At 43.9% G+C, this 22054-nt stretch overlaps 1 protein-coding gene across 1 annotated transcript in view; it reads left to right on the forward strand.

The window, feature by feature from the left end:
- The window catches only part of LOC114660378 (vascular endothelial growth factor C-like), a 66618-nt gene that overhangs the window by 31080 nt on the left and 13484 nt on the right, over positions 1–22054 (forward strand). The window contains exons 3-4 of the mRNA XM_028813047.2: positions 846–1036; positions 20145–20290. Coding sequence (XP_028668880.2) covers positions 846–1036; positions 20145–20290 — 337 coding nt within the window. The remainder of the gene's footprint in view (positions 1–845; positions 1037–20144; positions 20291–22054) is intronic.

The following is a 22054-nucleotide window of genomic DNA, read 5'->3' on the forward strand; positions in this document are numbered from 1 at the left end:
TGACCTGGGACCTCAAGTGGCCTTGGGCCTACATTGTACAGAAACTAATTGGTTCCAGAAAACAAAGTTCCTGTGTTGGGAAAGCACCTAAACTGACAGTAATGGGATTAAAGAGACAACCCCTTAACCACTAGGTGGCGCACTTTCTGTAAAGAAATCTTTAAAAAATGGCATTTATTAGAAAAAACAGGAAAGACCAAGCAAAATACTCAAAGAGCAAAAATAGCCAAAAGCTATTGCCCTAAGCAAACAAAGTGCCAATACGTAACCCAGAAAACAGAATCCAATAACCCGAGAAAAATGATCAAAGCAGAAACAAAGAAGTGGTAATACTCACAAAACTCCTTCACATTAGTTTGTTCTCCTGTTTTAGCTTCTTCTTCTTCTTCTTCTTCTTCTGTTTTATGGCAGTTGGCAGACCAGCGTAAGTTCCATTACTGGCACCTGTTGAGCTGGACTGTGAAGCAAGATTAATGGGATTAATACAGTGTACCAAATTTAATTTGCTGCGACAAGGACAGTGCCAGTCTATCGCAGGGCATACTCATTCATGCACTCAAACTCATTCATTCTTTACAGCCAACATTGTATACAAATAATTGTAAAATACATTTCAGTTGATTTATTTTTATAATAATGAATAACAATGGCTTTATTTAACTGGCATTCTGTCCAAGATTGGTTCCTGCCACCATAATGCTCTACTCGACTAAAGGAGATCAAAAAATGAATGCGTGCCCTGAAGCATTTGACACATACAGCAAATGCTATTCCAAACATCATGGAGGCATTGTGTGAGTCCTGTCTAGCAACTTCAGCTAATGGATTGCATTTTTTCCTTACAGACATCATGTTGGAATATGAGAAGACCCGATGCACCCCAAGGGAGGTCTGCCTTGATATCTCCAGGGAGTTCCCTCAAATCACCAATAAGTTTTACAAGCCATCATGTGTCCTGGTACATCGCTGTGGAGGGTGCTGTGACAATGAGGCCCTGCACTGCACCAACACAAGTTACAGCTTCATTAGCAAAACCGTAAGTACGTCCAGGTGGATGATTGTCAATGAGAACTTAGAAGAGGAAGAAATGTTAAGTGTAGACTTCATGGAAGATGAACACAGAAGTGCTGGGTATAATGGGACTCAAAACCATCACTAACACAGGGAGGGGATCTGGGATCAACAGAAAGGACTTTAGATAGATGATGAAATGATTTAGAGTTGGTGGGAAAGGCCAAAATGTAGAAGCACTGGGAGATTTTAGAGAGCTCCACAGTTCAGGAAGTTAAGAAAGAAATTGCAAATGAAAAAGCAGCTACTATACATGGGAGACAAATACCTGCAGTGCTAACCGGGGGGCTTATGAGCACAAGAGGGCAATGGATAACAACAAAGTTAGAAAAGCTGAGAAGCACTTTGAGATGAGAAAGATAACCAAAAGCAGCAGAAGAACAATCAAATAGGAGGCAAAGTGTATTAGAAATAGTAAAATTAAAATATGCAGCTAAGGAAACAAGTGTGAAGTACTTGAAATTCTAACCTGTAATTTCTTAGACGAGTGTTTCTTAAGCAAAAGAGTGTCAAAAGTCAAAGTCAAAGCGAACTTTATTGTCATCTCAACCATATACGAGTATACAGATAGATGAAATGGCGAAGCTCAGGGTCCATAGTGTAACAACATTATGTGCAAATAATAAATTAAAAATAGAATTAAAATTAAAATTTAATATTAAAACACAAACAAGACAAGACATTGTGCAAAGACAAGACAAAGAAGTAGCAGCAAAATTGACGTGTAGTAGGCAATATGAACATTGATGCAATGTATGGTATTTTCAATCTAGAGGGGGCGGCGGAGTGTGCTGACTGTCTCTCTCAGTCTCTTGCAGACCATTCTCAGGAAATCCTACTTGGTTCCTGTGCCGACAATGACATCACTTCCGTCACTTCGTCATGGGTGGGTTGTGAGTTTCTCCGACGATTGTGCTTGGTTAGCCCCCTGGCATTGATGATCACATTCGATTCACCAAGGGGAAGACCCTAACCCCCAATTCCCACTCTGATGGTGAAGCTGCTGAGAAGCTTACATGGGAAAAAAATGGATCATGGCACCAAAAAGGCTGAGAAACACACACACACACACACACACACACACACACACACACACACACATTGCTGTGTGGTAGATTTAATTTTAAATGGATAAATTTGCTGTTTTTGTCCTTTAATCTACACTCAGTGACAAAGTGAACACATAAATGTTTGCAAATTAATTAAAATTCATAACCTGAAATCAGTCATTCCTAAAAGTATTCAGACCCTTTGCTGTGGCACTCCACATCGTGGTCAGGTGCCTCCTGTTTGCTTTAGTCCTCCTTGAGATGTGATGAGAACTTGATTGGGGTCCACCCAAGGTCAACCGAATTGACTGGATGTCATACAGAAACACACACGTGTACCTGGGCATGTTCATAAAATCTACTCTCTATATATAAAATCCTAAGCCTAAAAGTGCAACGATTTTATGTGACGTTTTTTGTCACGCTTTAAATCGGGTTTATTTTAAAACCTACATATATATGTTTGGTATTATTCTTTTCAGAATTTATCAAACCTAAATGTGATGTTGTTGGATTTTCAGATTGTAACTCCATATTTAAATTATAAACTAAAATAACAGGAAAGTCGTGCATCGAGCATATTTAACAGGAATACTCCAACTGGTAAGAGAGTAAATATTTTATTCTCACTTCATGATTTTTACTCCGTTAAATAATAATAAATTTTTCTTTTACATATTTATAGAATTTCGTGATTTTGACACCAATAAATAATAATTTTTCTTTTTTACTAATATTCTGGCAGCAACTGGAGGTTGGGCACCAAAGGCGCAAGGGGGGCTTGCCCCACTAGTAATAATATATAAATATAATATTGTGTAAACAGAATAATAATAATAATTTGCTTGTGTAAACACAAGTATAAATAATAATGTATATTAATGTAATTAATATACATATAAAATAAATAAATGTAGTTAGAGATCCAGAAAGGGAGAAAATGAGTCATGTATCTTAAGAGGTTGGGAGCACACACTGATACAGCGCATTGCTGCACCCACCACATGACAAACCAACTTAGTATCCAGATTAGGACCCGAGTGCAGCCTCAGCACCACACTAGTTCAGATGGAGTGGAACAGTGCGAGGTTTTTTTATGGTGGCTGGAGTGACAATTCTTCCACCAACCCCCAAGTTTTTCCCAACAGGTTGGACGGCCTACATGCAGGGCTGGATGCAGAGTAACGTCATACCCAGGACGACGTATCTTAAAATAGTTTTTTATTCCTAAGTTTTCGTCAGCCTGCCAGGTGTCACCATCAGAAGAAAAATAATCAAACAGGAATCAAAGGCAATATCTAGCAGGTGAAGGGGATGAAGGGGAAGATAGATAGATAGATAGATAGATAGATAGATAGATAGATAGATAGATAGATAGATAGATAGATAGATAGATAGATAGATAGATAGATAGATAGATAGATAGATAGATAGATAGATAGATAGATAGATAGATAGATAGATAGATAGATAGATAGATAGATAGATAGATAGATACTTTATTAATCCCAATGGGAAATTCACATTCTTCAGCAGCAGCATACTGATACAATAAATAATATTAAATTAAAGAATGATAATAATGCAGGTGAAAAAACAGACAATAACTTTGTATAATGTTAAATGTTAACGTTTACCCCCCCGGATGGAATTAAAGAGTCGCATAGTTTGGGGGAGGAACGATCTCCTCAATCTGTCAGTGGAGCAGGACAGTGACAGCAGTCTGTCGCTGAAGCTGCTCTTCTGTCTGGAGATGATACTATTTAGTGGATGCAGTGGATTCTCCATAATTGATAGGAGCCTGCTGAGCGCCCTTCGCTCTGCCACAGATGTTAAACTGTCCAGCTCCATGCCAACAATAGACCCTGCCTTCCTCACCAGTTTGTCCAGACGTGAGGCGTCTTTCCTCTTAATGCTGCCTCCCCAGCACACCACTGCGTAGAAGAGGGCGCTCGCCACAACTGTCTGATAGAACATCTGCAGCATCTTATTGCAGATGTTGAAGGACGCCAGCCTTCTAAGGTAGTATAACCGGCTCTGTCCTTTCTTGCACAGCGCATCAGTATTGGCAGTCCAGTCCAGTTTATCATCCAGCTGCACTCCCAGATATTTATAGGTCTGCACCATCTGCACACAGTCACCTTTGATGATCACGGGGTCTATGAGGGGTCTGGGCCTCCTAAAATCCACCACCAGCTCTTTGGTTTTGCTGGTGTTCAGGTGTAGGTGGTTTGAGTCGCACCATTTAACAAAGTCATTGATTAGGTCCCTATACTCCTCCTCCAGCTGGGGGGGGGGGGGGGGATTAATAAAGTAGGGTTTGGAACGGAACGTGTTGGTCATAATGTCTTTTTTTATTATTTACATGTTCTTCTTTTTAAGCCTGCAAACAGTATGCTGGGTTCAAGTCCAAGTGTCTGTTAATGGCGTTTTCATTAGAAAGCCGCGATTCAGGCAGCACTCTTAGTATTGGCCCTGAATTTTACTTTCACAGTGTCCCAGTTAAACGTGTGTACAGTGGAACTTGTATGCATGGTTACATAAATATAATAATACTAGGGGGCCTTGCCCACTACTCACTTCACTAACCCCCCCCCCGCCCCACCCCCGGTCACTTTGTGTCTCTGCCACTTACGTTGTGAAGGGTGGTTGCTGAATGCACGCTAAGGAAATGCGGTCGGATCATCTGTTAGCTTGCTGCTGCAGCCGAACTGCATGTTCTGCTTGTCGCGCTCCGTGTCGATCATTTAAAAGCCTGTACAGCAGCTGTCCTTTTGCCACTTCGCGTCTCTGCTGCTCGCGTTGTGGGGGGGGGGGGGGTATTGAACACATGCTAAGGCGGTCGGATCATCTGCTACCTTGCTGCTGCCGAACTGCGTGCTCTGGTTGACACGCTGCTTGTCAATCATTTAAAAGCCTGTGCAACAGCTGTCCTTTTGTCTCACTGCCTTGTCTCACGGGACATTAAAGTATCTCCGAGAAAATCGTCTCCTTCCAAGCCTTACAAGATTTTTTTTTATAATAGAGAGATATGTACAATTGTACAATTGTATAATTAAACATGATAATACATATTGAATTGGTTAATGGTACATTAATATCACAAATATATTTAGTCAAAGTTTTTTTACTAGTACAGGGGGTCCTCGGGTTACAACATCTCGACATACGACATTTCGAGTTTACAACACTAAATTCCAATTAAAACTAACGCCGTTAGTGTCGTACTTACACACTACGTGGGCGAACTAGTTTGGTTGCGCGCAGCACAAGTGTTCCGTTTGTATTGCTTTCTTTGGCTACTTTTTGGCCCTTATCATGGCTCCTAAATGAAAGTCAGAGTCTTCAGATGGTAGTGCTTTGAAGAAGAGGAAAGCCATCATGATGGAAGTGAAATTAGACATTGTAAAGAGATCAGAAGGAATAAAAGTAAGGATTTTTTTTTAACACTCATTTTTTTGTCATTTTTTCTGTTACTACAGTACAGTGTACAGTGTATTTATGTCCTTTTTGATTCTGAATGCGACTGCGAGAATGAAAAATGGATTAAAAAAAAAAAAAAAAAGCTAACCTTTACCAGTATCATAAGTTACACCGGCTGTTACAGACTGAAATCAAATTTATGTTGTTATTCTAAAATTGTAAGAATAAGAGCAGTTCACTTCTCGAAGTGGAGCCGTGCGGGATCAAACTCGCCACCCTCTGATTCCCAGTCAGGAACTGATACCATTACGCCACCGCGGCGGTGATAGTAAGTGTGTCAATGTGGCATGCTAACACGGCCTTTTTTTTTTTGTGCAGTTATATTTTTGAATAAAAGTGCACGTGTTCTCTTATTTGTACCTTTTGTGAAAGTGTTTCTTTGATATATGGACTTCAGGCTTCATACGTTATATAGTTTATGCCTACATTTTGTCATTTACTATTAGAATATGAAAAACGTTTCTGTTTTAAAAATGTGTTTGCACAGACTACTCTAGAAACGGAACACACATGAAATGCGTGTATTCTAAATAACGCTAGAATTATTTCCACTCTAAAACTCCACTTCAATCCCAGATAATCAAATCAAGGCAAGGCTTGAGCTAGGAGAAGTTCGTTCTAAGTCGGTGGGGGGATGGAATAGCTGGCTGCTAGTAGCTTTTGTTTATCAGCACATTTAGATGACAAAGGACTCTGGCAGAGACGTGCAAACGGATTTAAGACGCGATTTAAGGTGGGACGGATTTACGAGTTTTTTCGTAGGCTCTGGTAATTCTAGTGTTAAGTCTGGTCTGGACTTTGTCTGGCCCACTCAAGACCAGTCCTGAACCATTCTTGAAGTAGAACCAAACTACTAGCAGTGCTCTGTTTATGGTGATACAGTGACATTTGATCAAAGAATTGAGAGGTGGGTTCCCCGTGAAGCTTTGAGCATCAGAATACCTCAACATTCAGTTAAAGAGCAAGGGTTACAGACCTCTTGAAGATAGATAGATAGATAGATAGATAGATAGATAGATAGATAGATAGATAGATAGATAGATAGATAGATAGATAGATAGATAGATAGATAGATAGATAGATAGATACTTTATTAATCCCAAGGGGAAATTCACATACTCCAGCAGCAGCATACTGATAAAGAACAATATTAAATTAAAGAGTGATAACAATGCAATAATTTTAATTACTTTTAATTAATTTTAAATGATTTGCGTAAAGGTGCTTTTACTCTATCTGGAAATGACCAGAAATTCCAGCACTGCATACTGGTGAGTACCTGCCCAGTTCAAGCACTGGTACCAAAGCCACTTCAACATTTTCTTGATGGTAATCTTCAGGTTATTGGCATGCTGAAAGGTGAACCGTTGCCCCACTCTGAGGTAGGATGCACTATGGAGCAGGTTTTCATAAAGAACATCTCTACATTTTGGATGTTTTCATCCTTCCATTACTTCTGACCAGTCTCCCTGTGCCTTTTACTTACAATCACCACCATAGCATGATGCTGCCACCACCACACTTCACTGCAGGTATGGTATCAGGCAGGTGATGGTCTTTACCAGATATAGTCCTTGTACACCTGCCCGATGAGTTAATGTTTTATCTCATCATTCCAGGGAAACTTTTCTGCTCATGTTCTTAGAGTCCATTAAGCTGTCATATGCCATTAATTTAAGAATGTCTTCCTTCTAGCTACTCAACTATAAATGCCTGATTGATGAAATGCTGCTGAGACAGTCATCTTTCTGACAGGGTCTCTCTTCTCAACAAAAGACTTCTGAAGTTCTGTTAGAGTAACCTTTGGGTTCTTGGTCACCTCAATGACCAAGGCACTTCTTGCTTGCTTATTCAGTTTGGACCCACCCTAGGAAGAGTCTTTGTGGTCCCAAATACCTTGCATTTCACAATTGTTGAAACCCCTGTCCTCCTGGGGACACTTCATGCTTTACAGGTGGCTTTGTCCTCTTGTCCTGATCTGTGCCTCACCGCAATTTGATCATGGAGGTCTGCAGAGCGTTCCTTGAATGTTTTTGTCCTGACATGTAGTGTGAATTGCGGACCTTACATACATACGTGTGTGTGCCTTTCTAAATGACATCCAAATAATTCAGTTTGCCACAACAGGTGGAATTCAATGAACTTCTCGACACATCTCAAGGAGAATGAAAGCACACTGGGGATACCAGACCACAATTTGGAGTGCCACAGTAGAAAGTCTGAATACTTCTAGGAATGAAAGATTTCAGTTTTTGATTTTAATTAAATTTGCAAACCTTTATAAGTACATGTATTCTCTTTGTCATTAAGTATTATTGAGTTTGGATTGATGGGGACAAATAGCAAACGTGTATCCATTTCAAATTAAATGTTCAACACAAAGTGTGCCAAAAGCAGAAGGGTCTGAATACGCCCCGAGTCCACTGTAGGAGTGAAGGGCTCAGCCCACAAGTGCAATGAATTCTCTTATAGACGCCTTCGCCATATCACATCCTGGCACTTCTCACATTTAAGACACAAACATGATCTCCCAAATGGCGCACAGCACAACCGATCAGCCCTAACCGGTTATCTTTTTTTTTTTTTTTTTATTTCTTTTTGTAATGTGCAGACAATGGGGCTGAAATGTCAATACGCAAACTCCAAATGCAGTACCTGTTCCAAAAAACGGAGCCAAACAAAAACATGTTGATGCACCGCTATGGCGCCTTTAGGCAGCAGTGACAAAGGAGGACCTTCCTCTTACTGTAATGGTGTCACCCGATCTGCGGCAGGTGTTCCTGCTGGGCTTTGTCTGCTCACACTCTCTGGGAGTATTCAATCTCTTTTGTCTGAGCTCTAGTGATTTCACTTGCACCTGACCTCAGTGACACTCTACAATATCAAAGCAGGCCTTTCTATTAACACTGCTGACTAACAGGGTAAGGAGACGTCAGGTGTCTTCACACTTCTACTTCATTTGCTTGGTTCCAAATCAGCCGGCAGCCATACCACATGCACTTCAGATCAGGTCATCCACCAGAAGCTAAGCATGCTCAGGCCCAACCAGCACTTGGATAGAAGACCATCTAAGAAAAGCTTGGAAGATGTGTTGGTGAGGCCATTCAGGGTCACTTACACTGTGGTCTGTGCAGTGATGGGGACACCATGCTGTAAAATGGCGGCGTCCTTCAGATGAGAAGTAAAACCAAGGTCCCAACTCTATCTCTGGTCATAGAGGATCCCTTCGTAAAGAGTAGGGTGTATCCTGATGTCCAGGCTAAATTGCCCATCACAGCCTGTGCCATTCAGGCTCCCAATCATTTCCTAGTTTCTAATTGGCTATCTCTCTTACCCATTCACCACCTAATTGCTCAAGTGTGGTGAGCGTACTGGAGCAAAAATGGTTGCTGTTGCATCACCTACGTGGATGCTACACATTGGTGGTGGCTCTCCAATCTTTATATAAAGAGCTTTAAATAGTGTGATAAGCACTATATAACTGTAAAGTCTTCTTCTTCTTATTATTATTATTAATCAAGGGAATGTTTTGTGTAGCGCTGCTGCCTCACAGTTAGGAGACCCAGGTTCGCTTCCCGGGTCCTCCCTGCGTGGAGTCTGCATGTTCTCCCAGTGTCTGCATGGGTTTCCTCCGGGTACTCTGGTTTCCTTCCACAGTCCAAAGACATGCATGTTAGGTGCATTGGCAATTCTAAATTGTCCCTAGTGTGCGCTTGGTGTGTGTGTGTGTGCCCTGCGGTGGGCTGGCGCCCTGCCCGGGTTTTGTTTCCTGCCTTGCACCCTGTGTTGGCTGGGATTGGCTCCAGCAGACCCCTGTGACCCTGTAGTTTGGATATACAGTAATCCCTCCTCCATCGCGGGGGTTGCGTTCCAGAGCCACCCGTGAAATAAGAAAATCCGCGAAGTAGAAACCATATGTTTATATGGTTATTTTTATATTGTCATGCTTGGGTCACAGATTTGCGCAGAAACACAGGAGGTTGTAGAGAGACAGGAACGTTATTCAAACACTGCAAACAAACATTTGTCTCTTTTTCAAAAGTTTAAACTGTGCTCCATGACAAGACAGAGATGACAGTTCCATCTCACAATTAAAAGAATGCAAACATATCTTCCTCTTCAAAGGAGTGCGCGTCAGGAGCAGATCATGTCAGAGAGATAGAGAAAAGCAAACAAATCAATAGGGCTGTTTTTTCTTTTAAGTATGCGAAGCACCGCGGCACAAAGCTGTTGAAGGCGGCAGCTCACACCCCCTCCGTCAGGAGCAGACAAAGAGAGAGAGAGAGAGAGAGAGAGAGAGAGAGAGAGAGAGAGAGAGAGACAGAGTTTGTTTTTCAAGCAAAAATCAATACGTGCCCTTCGAGCTTTTAAGTATGCGAAGCACTGTGCAGCATGTCGTTTCAGGAAGCAGCTGCACAAAAGATAGCAACGTGAAGATAATCTTTCAGCATTTTTAGACGAGCGTCCGTATCGTCTAGGTGTGCGAACAGCCCCCCTGCTCAATCCCCCTACGTCAGGATCAGAGAAAGTCAGCGCAAGAGAGACAGAAAAGTAAGCCAGGTAGCTTCTCAGCCATCTGCCAATAGCGTCCCTTGTATGAAATCAACTGGGCAAACCAACTGAGGAAGCATGTACCAGAAATTAAAAGATCCATTGTCCACAGAAATCCACGAACCAGCAAAAAATCCGCGATATATATTTAAATATGCTTACATATAAAATCCGCGATGGAGTGAAGCGTGATATAGCGAGGGATTACTGTAGCGGGTTGGATAATAGGATGGATGTATGTTTTGTTATGTTGTTTCAATTTCCACTTCATTCAGTTGCATTTCACGCTGCAAACATTCATGCAAACTAAACATCAATAAACTTTTATTAGCCAGAAACATTTTTTTTCTTTGAAAAAGTAACATTGAGGGTTGACTACAGTTGTGTTTTGCATACTGCCACATTTTCCATAATTCTTTGGTTTATTTACCAAATAAAGCTCTCTGAGCAAAATGCAGACTATCGAGTAAGTAGAAAAATACTATGAAAAAGTATGAGGTGCAAAATATGGCACAAAAAGGACATGCTTCAGGTAGGCGAGCTCTGCTGAGGACATCCACAATTAGGCTTCAGGTTTATGACGACAATAACAACAGCAACAATGTATTTCTTGTATAGCCCAAAATCACACATGGAGTGCCTCAGGGCTGGTGTCTGATAGCCCCTAAGCCTTGACTCCCTAAGAATACAAGATAAAGCTCCCCAACTAATGATCTTTTGTAGGGAAAAAGAATAGAAGAAATCTTGAGAAGGGCAATTCAGAGATAGGCCTCCATCCATGTAGGTTGGGTGTGCAATGGAAGTCAAAAAGTGGGGTAAATACAACACGCAAAACATAACACAAGTAATCCTATATTCACAGAGCTAGATAGGTAATCTGTCATGGCCACCCCAGGAATACAATACAATACTAGAAACTACAAGGCAAAATGCAAGAAGAGATTACACTACTCCCTAAATACACAACTACAATATATGTGGATACAAATTTGTTCAAATATACCAAAAACAAAGTAAAAAATGATTATCAGGAATGAAAAAAGCAAGATACAATACAATACAGTTTATTTTTGTATAGCCCAAAATCACACAAGAAGTGCCGCAATGGGCATTAACAGACCCTGCCTCTTGACAGCCCCCCAGCCTTGAATCTCTAAGAAGGCAAGAAAAAACTCCCAAAAAAAACCTTGTAGGAAAAATTTGGAAAAACCTTAGGAAAGGCGGTTCAAAGAGAGACCCCTTTCCAGGTAGGTTGGGCGTGCAGTGGGTGTCAACAAGAAGGGGGGTCAATATAATACAATACAATACAGAGAACAGAACAAATCCTCAATACAATATAAAGTAAAATTTTTTTTTTTTTAGAAGTAAAAAAAATAAAAATTTTAGAAGTATGGACCAGAATTTAACAGTAGATGATATCACATAGGGCGGCACGATGGCGCTGCTGCCTCGCAGTTAGGAGACCTGGGTTCGCTTCCCGGGTCCTCCCTGCGTGGAGTTTGCATATTCTCCCTGTATCTGCGTGGGTTTCCTCCCACAGTGCAAAGACATGCAGGATGGATGGATGATATCACATAATAAGATCTGGATATTTTTAGAGTTCTGGAAGACCTCATCCATCAAGCTGCCTCCCCCATTTGGCCATTCCACAGCGGGAACAGCGCTGGGCCAGCCAATCCGATGAAAGGACACCTCTACCCCGCGATTCCTGCGATCCTCCATCAGGGATGACTTTACCTTAGGCAGGCAAAACAACTTAGCAGGTGGGCCGTGGTGCCAAGTGCCATATTTAAGTACAGAAAAGAGAAACAGAAAAGGTGAGGGTTAGTATCCAATTCTAACTATCATGTTACTTATGTTTTAGTGCTAATGACTAACAACAGAGATGCAGTCTCTGTAGAACCCGCTGCCAGGTTATAGAAAACAAGTCAGACAAGCCAGAAACCGTTAGAGTCCTGGAGACCTCAGCCAACAAGATGTCCCCCTGCTATTGGCCATTCTACAGCTGAGTAAGGGCTGGGCCAGCCAATCAGATAAAAGTACCCAGCGCTCCTTTATCTGAGATGGTAGGATTTTGTCAAATTGTCAACAGTCCAACTCATAATTATAACCACACATTAGATCTAATTATAACTTACAGAATTGAAATTCAAAGTTTAAATGCTACTCCATTAAAGTAAGGTAAAGTCAGGGGTCGCTAAGATTCACACCGTCAAAGATGACGGTGATTTATTTATTTTAATAGCAGAGATCCCAGGAACGTCCCCAGCCTTGGATCGACCCACACACACACACACACTCACAACAGAGACAATAAAGCACACTGGGAATGGCAAACAATTACAAATATAATGACCCGAAAATACGTAATGAAACAGTAATACCACCCCTGATCCCTTCGGCGATATTACACATAAACAAAATAAACACAAACACCACACAGCAAAGTCCATATATACCAAACAGGTTGAAAGACAAAAGTGACCAAGTTAAGTCCAGCGATCTGTATGTTGAAACGGAGAAGGAAAACTACTGTCCTACCGGTAGTTACTGATGATGTTGATGGTTGATGGTTGATTCAGGAGCGCTCCACTCTTACGGAAAACCAAATAATCCAACACAGTTCTCAGTGTACAGGTAGACAGACAATCCAGACCCCAACAAACGAATACAGTCCAGGACAAAAAGATTAGAAAACCAATAACAGCAGGCAGAAACGACAGATAACCGCAACAAAAACAAAACAAACTTTTTCTCTCTTTGCCCTCTGCCCTCCTTTTAACTGCCTGTGGCTACCTTTGACCCCAGCAGCCCCAGCAGGGACTGCTGGGAGATGCAGTTCTTAAGTAGCACTGCTACAGTAAGTTATTTCTCATCACTACTTAATTACATTTGATTTGATTGTGCCCTTACCAATGCATTCACAGATTCAAACAATGACACATTTTTGTGTGTACTGGACTCAATTTGATAAATAAAAAGTAAACCAGGCAAGGACTGACAAACATATCAGTTTCCAGCCTGTGTAGTAAAACAGAATGGTCAGTGCTGTCAAACGTGGCACTTAAGTCTAACAACATAATTAGAGTGGAATTTCCTTGATCAGAGGATATCAGAATGTCGTTCACAACACGTGTTAGTACCATTTATGTAGTATGACCGGTGCAGAAGCCAGACTGGAATTTCTTAAATAAATTGTGATGTGTAAGGTGAGACTGAAGCTGATTGGAGACTACTTTTTCAAGTATTTTAGAGAGAAAGGGTAAATTTGAAATGGGTCTGTAATTATTAAGCGTAAGCAGGTCTAGGTCTGACTGTTTAGGTAATGGTTTGATAGCTGGCAGTTTTAGTGCATCAGGTAGTGCGCCATGCAATAATGAACCGCTGATAATGATAACAATAGGTGCTGCAAGAACATCCATTGCCCTTTTTACTAGTTTTGTTGGCACTGGATCTAAGGAATAAGTGGTAGGTTTCATTTTAGAAATTAAAGTTAAGACTTCCTGTTCTGTTACAAGATTAAAATTTCTAAAGTGGCGTATGCAAGGCGAGACAGGGTTTGCCAAGCTAGTATTAGGTCTGCATTGTGATGCTGACATCTGGGATCTTATTTTTGTACTGCTAATGTCTGTTGGTAATAATAACAAAGGATGTGAATTCACCTAAATTTTTAGAAACAGTTTGCATTTTGTCACCTCCTTGACCAGTATCTGTAGATTTATGAAGGAATGTGTATCCGTCTGGTGACACCTCAGATAAGGGAACAGTGTCAGATTTAAAGAGCCTGGTTTCAGTGAGAAGACACAAATCAGATTTTGTATTTATAATAATATAATGTAATTTACCAAAGCAGCTTTACTTGCAAAAGTGCAAATGTTTACTAAGCAGCTTTTAAAACTGCAAAGATGTTTGTGAATGTGTGATATGTTATTTGTTTTAATTTGACTTAAATAACTATTACAGGCATCCCTAGTGGATACTATAATTTTATCTCTAGGTCTTATTATGCTCCTTAAGGTTTGCTTCATGACTAAATTTACCAGATGCCCCATAACAGGATTCTGGGTAAGAGCTACAGGACAGTAACAGGTGGAAAAAACAACAGCCTGTGCTTTAAAATCACAAGACTGTGGCCTGAATGGTGCTCTGGTCATTCAGCCAGGCAGTTTTGCTGCCATATTTTGGCATTTTTGGCAAAACAAAACATCCTCTCCAGTTAGGATGAAGACCATCTCTCTTGAAAAAATACAGAGCGTTTTCAAATATCATCCCAATTGTTCACAAAGGCTGTGCTTTTATTTGCACACCAGGTCTCTAACCAGCAGTGAAGGGAATGCAATGTGCTATAAATCACATCCATCTCTATAATCTTGGTTAGGGACTAGACACAATTAAATTCTGACATTTCTTTTTGCTTTGATGCAAAGAGAGATGAAGTTCCCCATTAACACCTCACATTGTTGTAAATAAATATTGTTAGTGCTGACATGCAGCAATAAGATAGATACTTCATCATTGGCCAGAAGATCCAATTTAGCCTCAATATCAGAAATCTTTGCCCCTGTGCATCATTTAAAATTAACTGCTGGGTTAACATAGTTTGGAATTCTATAATTCCGCATTATTGAGTCGCCAGTTATGAGCACTTTATTGTTCACAGACTCCACCGGTGTGCTGCATAGTGCTGAAAATCTCTTCTGCATGCCAAGGGACTGTTCTTGGCTTTGACTTCTTAGATTCCTGTCTCACTGTTACCCATTCGATGCTGCTGATTTTAGCCACACACTGACTACAGTGGGACCTGGAGAGACTGAAGCCAAATCACAAGTAACCGAATTGTCTAAGCAATCCGAGTCAATCCAGTTTTCGGTTTGCTTAATACTGTCATCCATACTCCGTAGAATAGCACTTGGTCACTCTACAATGAAGGCTCTCGATAAGATATTCATGGGGAGGAAATAACACTCAAAATGAAGCTCAGACTTGTCCATGCGCTCATTTTCTCAGTGGTCAATTATGGGTGTGAAAGCTGGACACTAAAGAAACAAGACAGAATGAAGAAGGATTCTATGTGTGTCATGGACCTCCTGAAGAACAAACAAATTGTTTTTAGAAGCCACTCAAAGCCCAAATGATGAAGTTACGACTGTCTTATTTTGGTCACATCATCAGAAGAGAGAGATCACTGGAGAACGACATCATATTTGGGAAGATCAAAGGAACCAGGCGAAGATGGCGACCTGTAACCAGATGGCTGGACATGTTGACAACAACCATGGGGATGACTCTGGAGGATCTTGGCAGACTAGAACACAACTGACTTCTTTTTAGAGCTTTAATTCATCTAGTCGCTAGGACTTGAACCTGAGTTGATAGCACCGAATAATAATAACACAGTCATCCCTATCAAGTTCCTAACTTGATTCCCCAAAATCACACTCTAAATTAACTAAGCATTTTTGGCAGGTGAAGCTGTCTCTATTGCCAACCTGAACTGTAAATGCTGCAGAATACACAACATTCAAACGGGCCCTCAATGGACAGATAATGGATGGAACTTATGTTCAGCGGCAAGTTCGTTTTTATCCCTGTCTGCAGGAGCATTGGTGCTTTCTGTGTTCAGGTGAATCGCTAAGAAGCCGTCGGCTTTAAGCTTTCACCACCCGTTGGGCGATCAACTGTTGGTTACTTCTCCTCATCGGACGTCGTCTTTTACCCCAGTTGGACTTTACTAACAGATTTCATTTGTTTTTTAGCTGTTCTTTTCTGGTGCTTGTAAACACACTACATGCGTATGTGAGATGCCGCTCGTGCTTCTGCTCACTGCTGCCCTTGAGCTCTTTTGTCTTCATTGTGTAGATTAGGCCACCATGCTGACTAACTATAAGTTGGCCCCTCCACATACTGACAGGTGCATTTATACTGTAATCAACTGACACTCCAGACAGGGTCTCCATTGAATTTATTCTGTAACTTCTAAAACCAAGTCAGTTGCCCTTGGGATGATTTAGTGGTATCATTATTAATTTAGACCACTTTAAAGAGAACTGTCTTCACATTAAACAGCCCATTTCTGTTAATCAGTGTCCATCCATCCATCCATTGTCTCCCGCTTATCCGAGGTCGGGTCGCGGGGGCAGCAGCTTGAGCAGAGATGCCCAGACTTCCCTCTCCCCGGCCACTTCTTCTAGCTCTTCCGGGAGAATCCCAAGGCGTTCCCAGGCCAGTCGAGAGACATAGTCCCTCCAGCGTGTCCTGGGTCTTCCCCGGGGCCTCCTCCCGGTTGGACGTGCCCGGAACACCTCACCAGGGAGGCGTCCAGGAGGCATCCTGATCAGATGCCTGAGCCACCTCATCTGACTCCTCTCGATGCGGAGGAGCAGCGGCTCTACTCTGAGCCCCTCCCGGATGACTGAGCTTCTCACCCTATCTTTAAGGGAAAGCCCAGACACCCTGCGGAGGAAACTCATTTCAGCCGCTTGTATTCGCGATCTCGTTCTTTCGGTCACTACCCATAGCTCATGACCATAGGTGAGGGTAGGAACATAGATCGACTGGTAAATTGAGAGCTTCGCCTTGCGGCTCAGCTCCTTTTTCACCACGACAGACCGATGCAACGCCCGCATTACTGCGGATGCCGCACCGATCCGCCTGTCGATCTCACGCTCCATTCTTCCCTCACTCGTGAACAAGACCCCGAGATACTTGAACTCCTCCACTTGGGGCAGGATCTCGCTACCAACCCTGAGAGGGCACTCCACCCTTTTCCGGTTGAGGACCATGGTCTCGGATTTGGAGGTGCTGATTCTCATCCCAGCCGCTTCACACTCGGCTGCGAACCGATCCAGAGAGAGCTGAAGATCACGGCCTGATGAAGCAAACAGGACAACATCATCTGCAAAAAGCAGTGACCCAATCCTGAGCCCACCAAACCGGACCCCCTCAACACCCTGGCTGCGCCTAGAAATTCTGTCCATAAAAGTTATGAACAGAATCGGTGACAAAGGGCAGCCCTGGCGGAGTCCAACTCTCACTGGAAACGGGTTCGACTTACTGCCGGCAATGCGGACCAAGCTCTGGCACTGATCGTACAGGGACTGAACAGCCCTTATCAGGGGGGCCGGTACCCCATACTCTCGGAGTACCCCCCACAGGATTCCCCGAGGGACACGGTCGAATGCCTTTTCTAAGTCCACAAAACACATGTAGACTGGTTGGGCAAACTCCCATGCACCCTCCAGGACCCTGCTAAGGGTATAGAGCTGGTCCACTGTTCCGCGACCAGGACGAAAACCACACTGTTCCTCCTGAATCCGAGGCTCGACTATCCGACGGACCCTCCTCTCCAGGACCCCTGAATAGACTTTTCCAGGGAGGCTGAGGAGTGTGATCCCTCTGTAGTTGGAACACACCCTCCGATCCCCCTTCTTAAAGAGGGGGACCACCACCCCGGTCTGCCAATCCAGAGGCACTGTCCCTGATGTCCATGCGATGTTGCAGAGGCGTGTCAGCCAAGACAGTCCTACAACATCCAGAGCCTTGAGGAACTCCGGGCGTATCTCATCCACCCCCGGGGCCCTGCCACCAAGGAGTTTTTTGACCACCTCGGTGACCTCAGTCCCAGAGATGGGGGAGCCCACCTCTGAGTCCCCAGGCTCTGCTTCCTCATTGGAAGGCATGTTAATGGGATTGAGGAGGTCTTCGAAGTATTCCCCCCACCGACCCACAACGTCCCGAGTCGAGGTCAGCAGCGCACCATTCCCACCATATACAGTGTTGACACTGCACTGCTTCCCCTTCCTGAGACGCCGGATGGTGGACCAGAATCTCCTCGAAGCCGTCCGAAAGTCATTCTCCATGGCCTCCCCAAACTCCTCCCACGCCCGAGTTTTTGCCTCAGCAACCACCAAAGCCGCATTCCGCTTGGCCTGCCGGTACCTATCAGCTGCCTCCGGGGTCCCACAGGACAAAAGGGTCCTGTAGGACTCCTTCTTCAGCTTGACGGCATCCTTCACCGCCGGTGTCCACCAGCGGGTTCGGGGATTGCCGCCACGACAGGCACCGACCACCTTACGGCCACAGCTCCGGTCAGCTGCCTCAACAATAGAGGCACGGAACATGGCCCATTCGGACTCAATGTCCCCCACCTCCCTCGGGATGTGGTCGAAGTTCTGCCGGAGGTGGGAGTTGAAGCTACTTCTGACAGGGGGCTCTGTCAGACGTTCCCAGCAGACCCTCACAACACGTTTGGGCCTACCACGCCTGACCGGCATCCTCCCCCACCATCGAAGCCAACTCACCACCAGGTGGTGATCAGTTGACAGCTCCGCCCCTCTCTTCACCCGAGTGTCCAAGACATGTGGCCGCAAGTCCGACGACACGACCACAAAGTCATTCATCGAACTGAGGCCTAGGGTGTCCTGGTGCCAAGTGGACATATGAACACCCCTATGCTTGAACATGGTGTTCGTTATGGACAATCCGTGACGAGCACAGAAGTCCAATAACAAAACACCGCTCGGGTTCAGATCGGGGGGGCCATTCCTCCCAATCACGCCCTTCCAGGTTCACTGTCATTGCCCACGTGAGCATTGAAGTCTCCCAGCAGAACGAGGGAGTCCCCAGAAGGTATGCCCTCTAGCACCCCCTCCAGGGACTCCAAAAAGGGTGGGTACTCCGAACTGCTGTTCGGTGCATACGCACAAACAACAGTAAATACCCGTCCCCCCACCCGAAGGCGAAGGGAGGCTACCCTCTCGTCCACCGGGGTAAACCCCAATGTACAGGCTCCAAGTTGGGGGGCAATAAGTATACCCACACCTGCTCGGCGCCTCTCACCGGGGGCAACTCCAGAGTGGTAGAGAGTCCAGCCCCTCTCAAGGAGATTGGTTCCAGAGTCCAAGCTGTGCGTCGAGGTGAGCCCGACTATATCTAGCCGGAACCTCTCAACTTCGCGCACTAGCTCAGGCTCCTTCCCCTTCAGAGAGGTGACATTCCACGTCCCAAGAGCCAGTTTCTGTAGCCGAGGATCGGACTGCCAAGGTCCCCGCCTTCGGCCACCACCCAACTCACACTGCACCCGACCTCCTTGGCCCCTCCCATAGGTGGTGAGCCCATGGGAAGGGGGACCCACGTTGCCTCTTCGGGCTGTGCCCGGCCGAGCCCCATGGGTGCAGGCCCGGCCACCAGGCGCTCGCCATCGAGCCCCACCTCCAGGCCTGGCTCCAGAGTGGGGCCCCGGTGACCCGCGTCCGGGCAAGGGAAAACGCCGTCCAAAATGGTTTTTCTTCATAGGAGGTTTGTTTAACCGCTCTTTGTCTCATCCCTCACCTAGGACCAGTTTGCCTTGGGTGGCCCTACCAGGGGCATAAAGCCCCGGACAACAGAGCTCCTAGGATCATTGGGACACGCAAACCCCTCCACCACGATAAGGTGACGGTTAAAGGAGGGGTTTAAAAAGTTTAATCAGTGTCTAAAAAGCCAAATTTAATCAACTAGGATTCAGTGTTTTACAGCAATAAATTGCGAAAACTTCCAAGGGATTGAATACATTTTTGTGGGCACTGTAAGTAGGATTTGGAAAATGATGGATTGCAACATTAAAATAAATCCAACTCTGTATCCTGAGATTTCATCAATGATATTTTGTGTCGGATGGCACGGTGGTGCAGTGGTAGCACTGCTGCCTCGCAGTAAGGAGACCCGGGTTCACTTCCCGGGTCCTCCCTGTGTGGAGTTTGCATGTTCTCCCCATGTATGCGTGGGTTTCCTCCGGATGCTCCGGTTTCCTCCCACAGTCCAAAGACATGCAGGTTAGGTGCATTGGCAATCCTAAATTGTCCTGGGTGTGTATGTATGCCCTGCGGTGGGCTGCCTTGCGACCTGTGTTGGCTGGGATTGGCTCCAGCAGACCCCTGTGTTAGGATATAGCGAGTTGGATAATGGATGGATGGATGGATGGATATTTTGTGTCTGTCTTATCTTTTTTAGGTGCTGGAGCACACAAATTTCCAGCCAGGGCAGGTCATTGACATCAGTTTCGTCAATCACACTGAGTGCAGCTGCAGACTACGAAGTGAAACCAGTCATCCCTCCCGCTCCATAATTAGAAGAAGTGCTGAGGACAGTTCTGTCCAGTAAGTGTGGCTTCACCTTCCTTTTTTATTGCTTGTATTATTTGCTTGCAGCTACATTTACATTTCTGACTGACCATCCACATTGACAGAAGTCAATTGACATGATTTGGGCATCTGATATGGACCCACCTCCCTTTTATTACAGGCACAACCAGCTAGGAAGAGACCCCGGGGAACACCCAGAGTTCTCTGGGAGGATTACATCTCCCAGATGGCCTGGGAACGTCTTGGGATCCCACAGTATGAGTTTGCAAGTGTGACTGGGAAAAAGGCCTTATGGGTTTCACTACCATGACTGTTGTCCCCATGACCTGGTTTTGAAAAATGAATGAATGAATACATTTACATTTACATCTGTTTGTTTAGAATGTGCTTTTATCCAAAGAGAGGTCAACATAATCGAGTAAGCATCAGTCTAGGGACTGTTTTGAAACAAGCATAGTAGGACACAATACAAATGTTGACCACCACAAGTGATGAAATATAAAGCTAGCATACCAAGAAAATGATCAATTAATAATATGGCAGATACCCATAGAGCAAAAACCATTAATTAACAATTAAACAGATATTTACAGAAAAGTAGGATTTTCAATCATGTCTTAAACACATTAAGGGAGTCAGCAATTTAGATGGAGGTGGGCAGCTCATTCCACCAACTATGAGATTCATTGGAAAAGAGTCTGCATTGAGATTTGATACCATGCAGAAGTGGCATCATTAGATGCTTTTCACTGGCAGATGTGAGTGGGCAAGACGGAGCATAGCACCCCACCAATGTCTCCACATATACGGGTGCTGACCCATTGAATACTCTGTATGTAGCCAAGCATCAGGGATTTGAACTTGATGTGTGTTGCTACAGTAAGCCAATGAAGTAAATTAAAAAGAGGAGTGACATGTGTCCATCTTGACTGGTTGAATACAGGACTGGCTGTTGCATTCTGAGTCAACTACAGTGGCTTGATGGCAAATGCCAGTCCTCCTGCTAGTAGTGAGTTTCAGTATTCCAGATGTGACAAGACCAATTCCTGGACCAGACACTGTGCTGCATATTCAGTCAAAAAGGGCTTATTTTACAGATGTTGTACAGAGTGACTCCGCCGGAATGAGAGACAGTTGAAATATGGTCAAAGAAAGATAGGTGCTAATCCGTCATCATCCCAAGGTTGCGTACTGACTTCTCAGGTGTTAGTGACATTGAGCGAAGCTGTACACAGATAGGGAGTTGAACAAACTAGCTGGTTGGGGTAACAAGAAGCTAAGTCTTTTCCAGGTTGAGATCTAACTGGTGGTCCTTCATCTTGGCTAAAATATCAGGTAGACATGCAGAGAGTCTAGCTGAGATTGTGTTGTTCTCAAGAGGGAATGACAGGTATGCAGTAGCTGTGTATCTTCAGCTTAGCACTGAAATGAGAAACCATGGGATTGCATGATGGGGCTCAGTGAGGTTATGTAGAGAGAGAAGAGTAGAGGACCAAGCACTGATCCTTGAGGCAACCCTGTGCCTGTCTGATGTATGCGAACCCTAAGCCTAACCCTAACCAGTACACACATTAGAACAATCTAGATGAGAAGAGGCCATTCAGCCCAATGAAGCTTACCAGTTCTATCTACTTAATTCTTCCAAAATAACATCAAGTCCTATTATCTACCACACTACTTGATCCCTTTTTCAATGTGCCTCTGGTTTACACTTTGGTCAGGTCTCCTCTTAATCTTCTTTTGAGTAAACTGTAAAGGCTCAGCTTTTTTAATCTTTCC

This window comes from Erpetoichthys calabaricus, chromosome 11 (genome assembly GCF_900747795.2).
Source record: "Erpetoichthys calabaricus chromosome 11, fErpCal1.3, whole genome shotgun sequence".
Classification (NCBI taxonomy): Eukaryota; Metazoa; Chordata; class Cladistia; order Polypteriformes; family Polypteridae; genus Erpetoichthys; species Erpetoichthys calabaricus.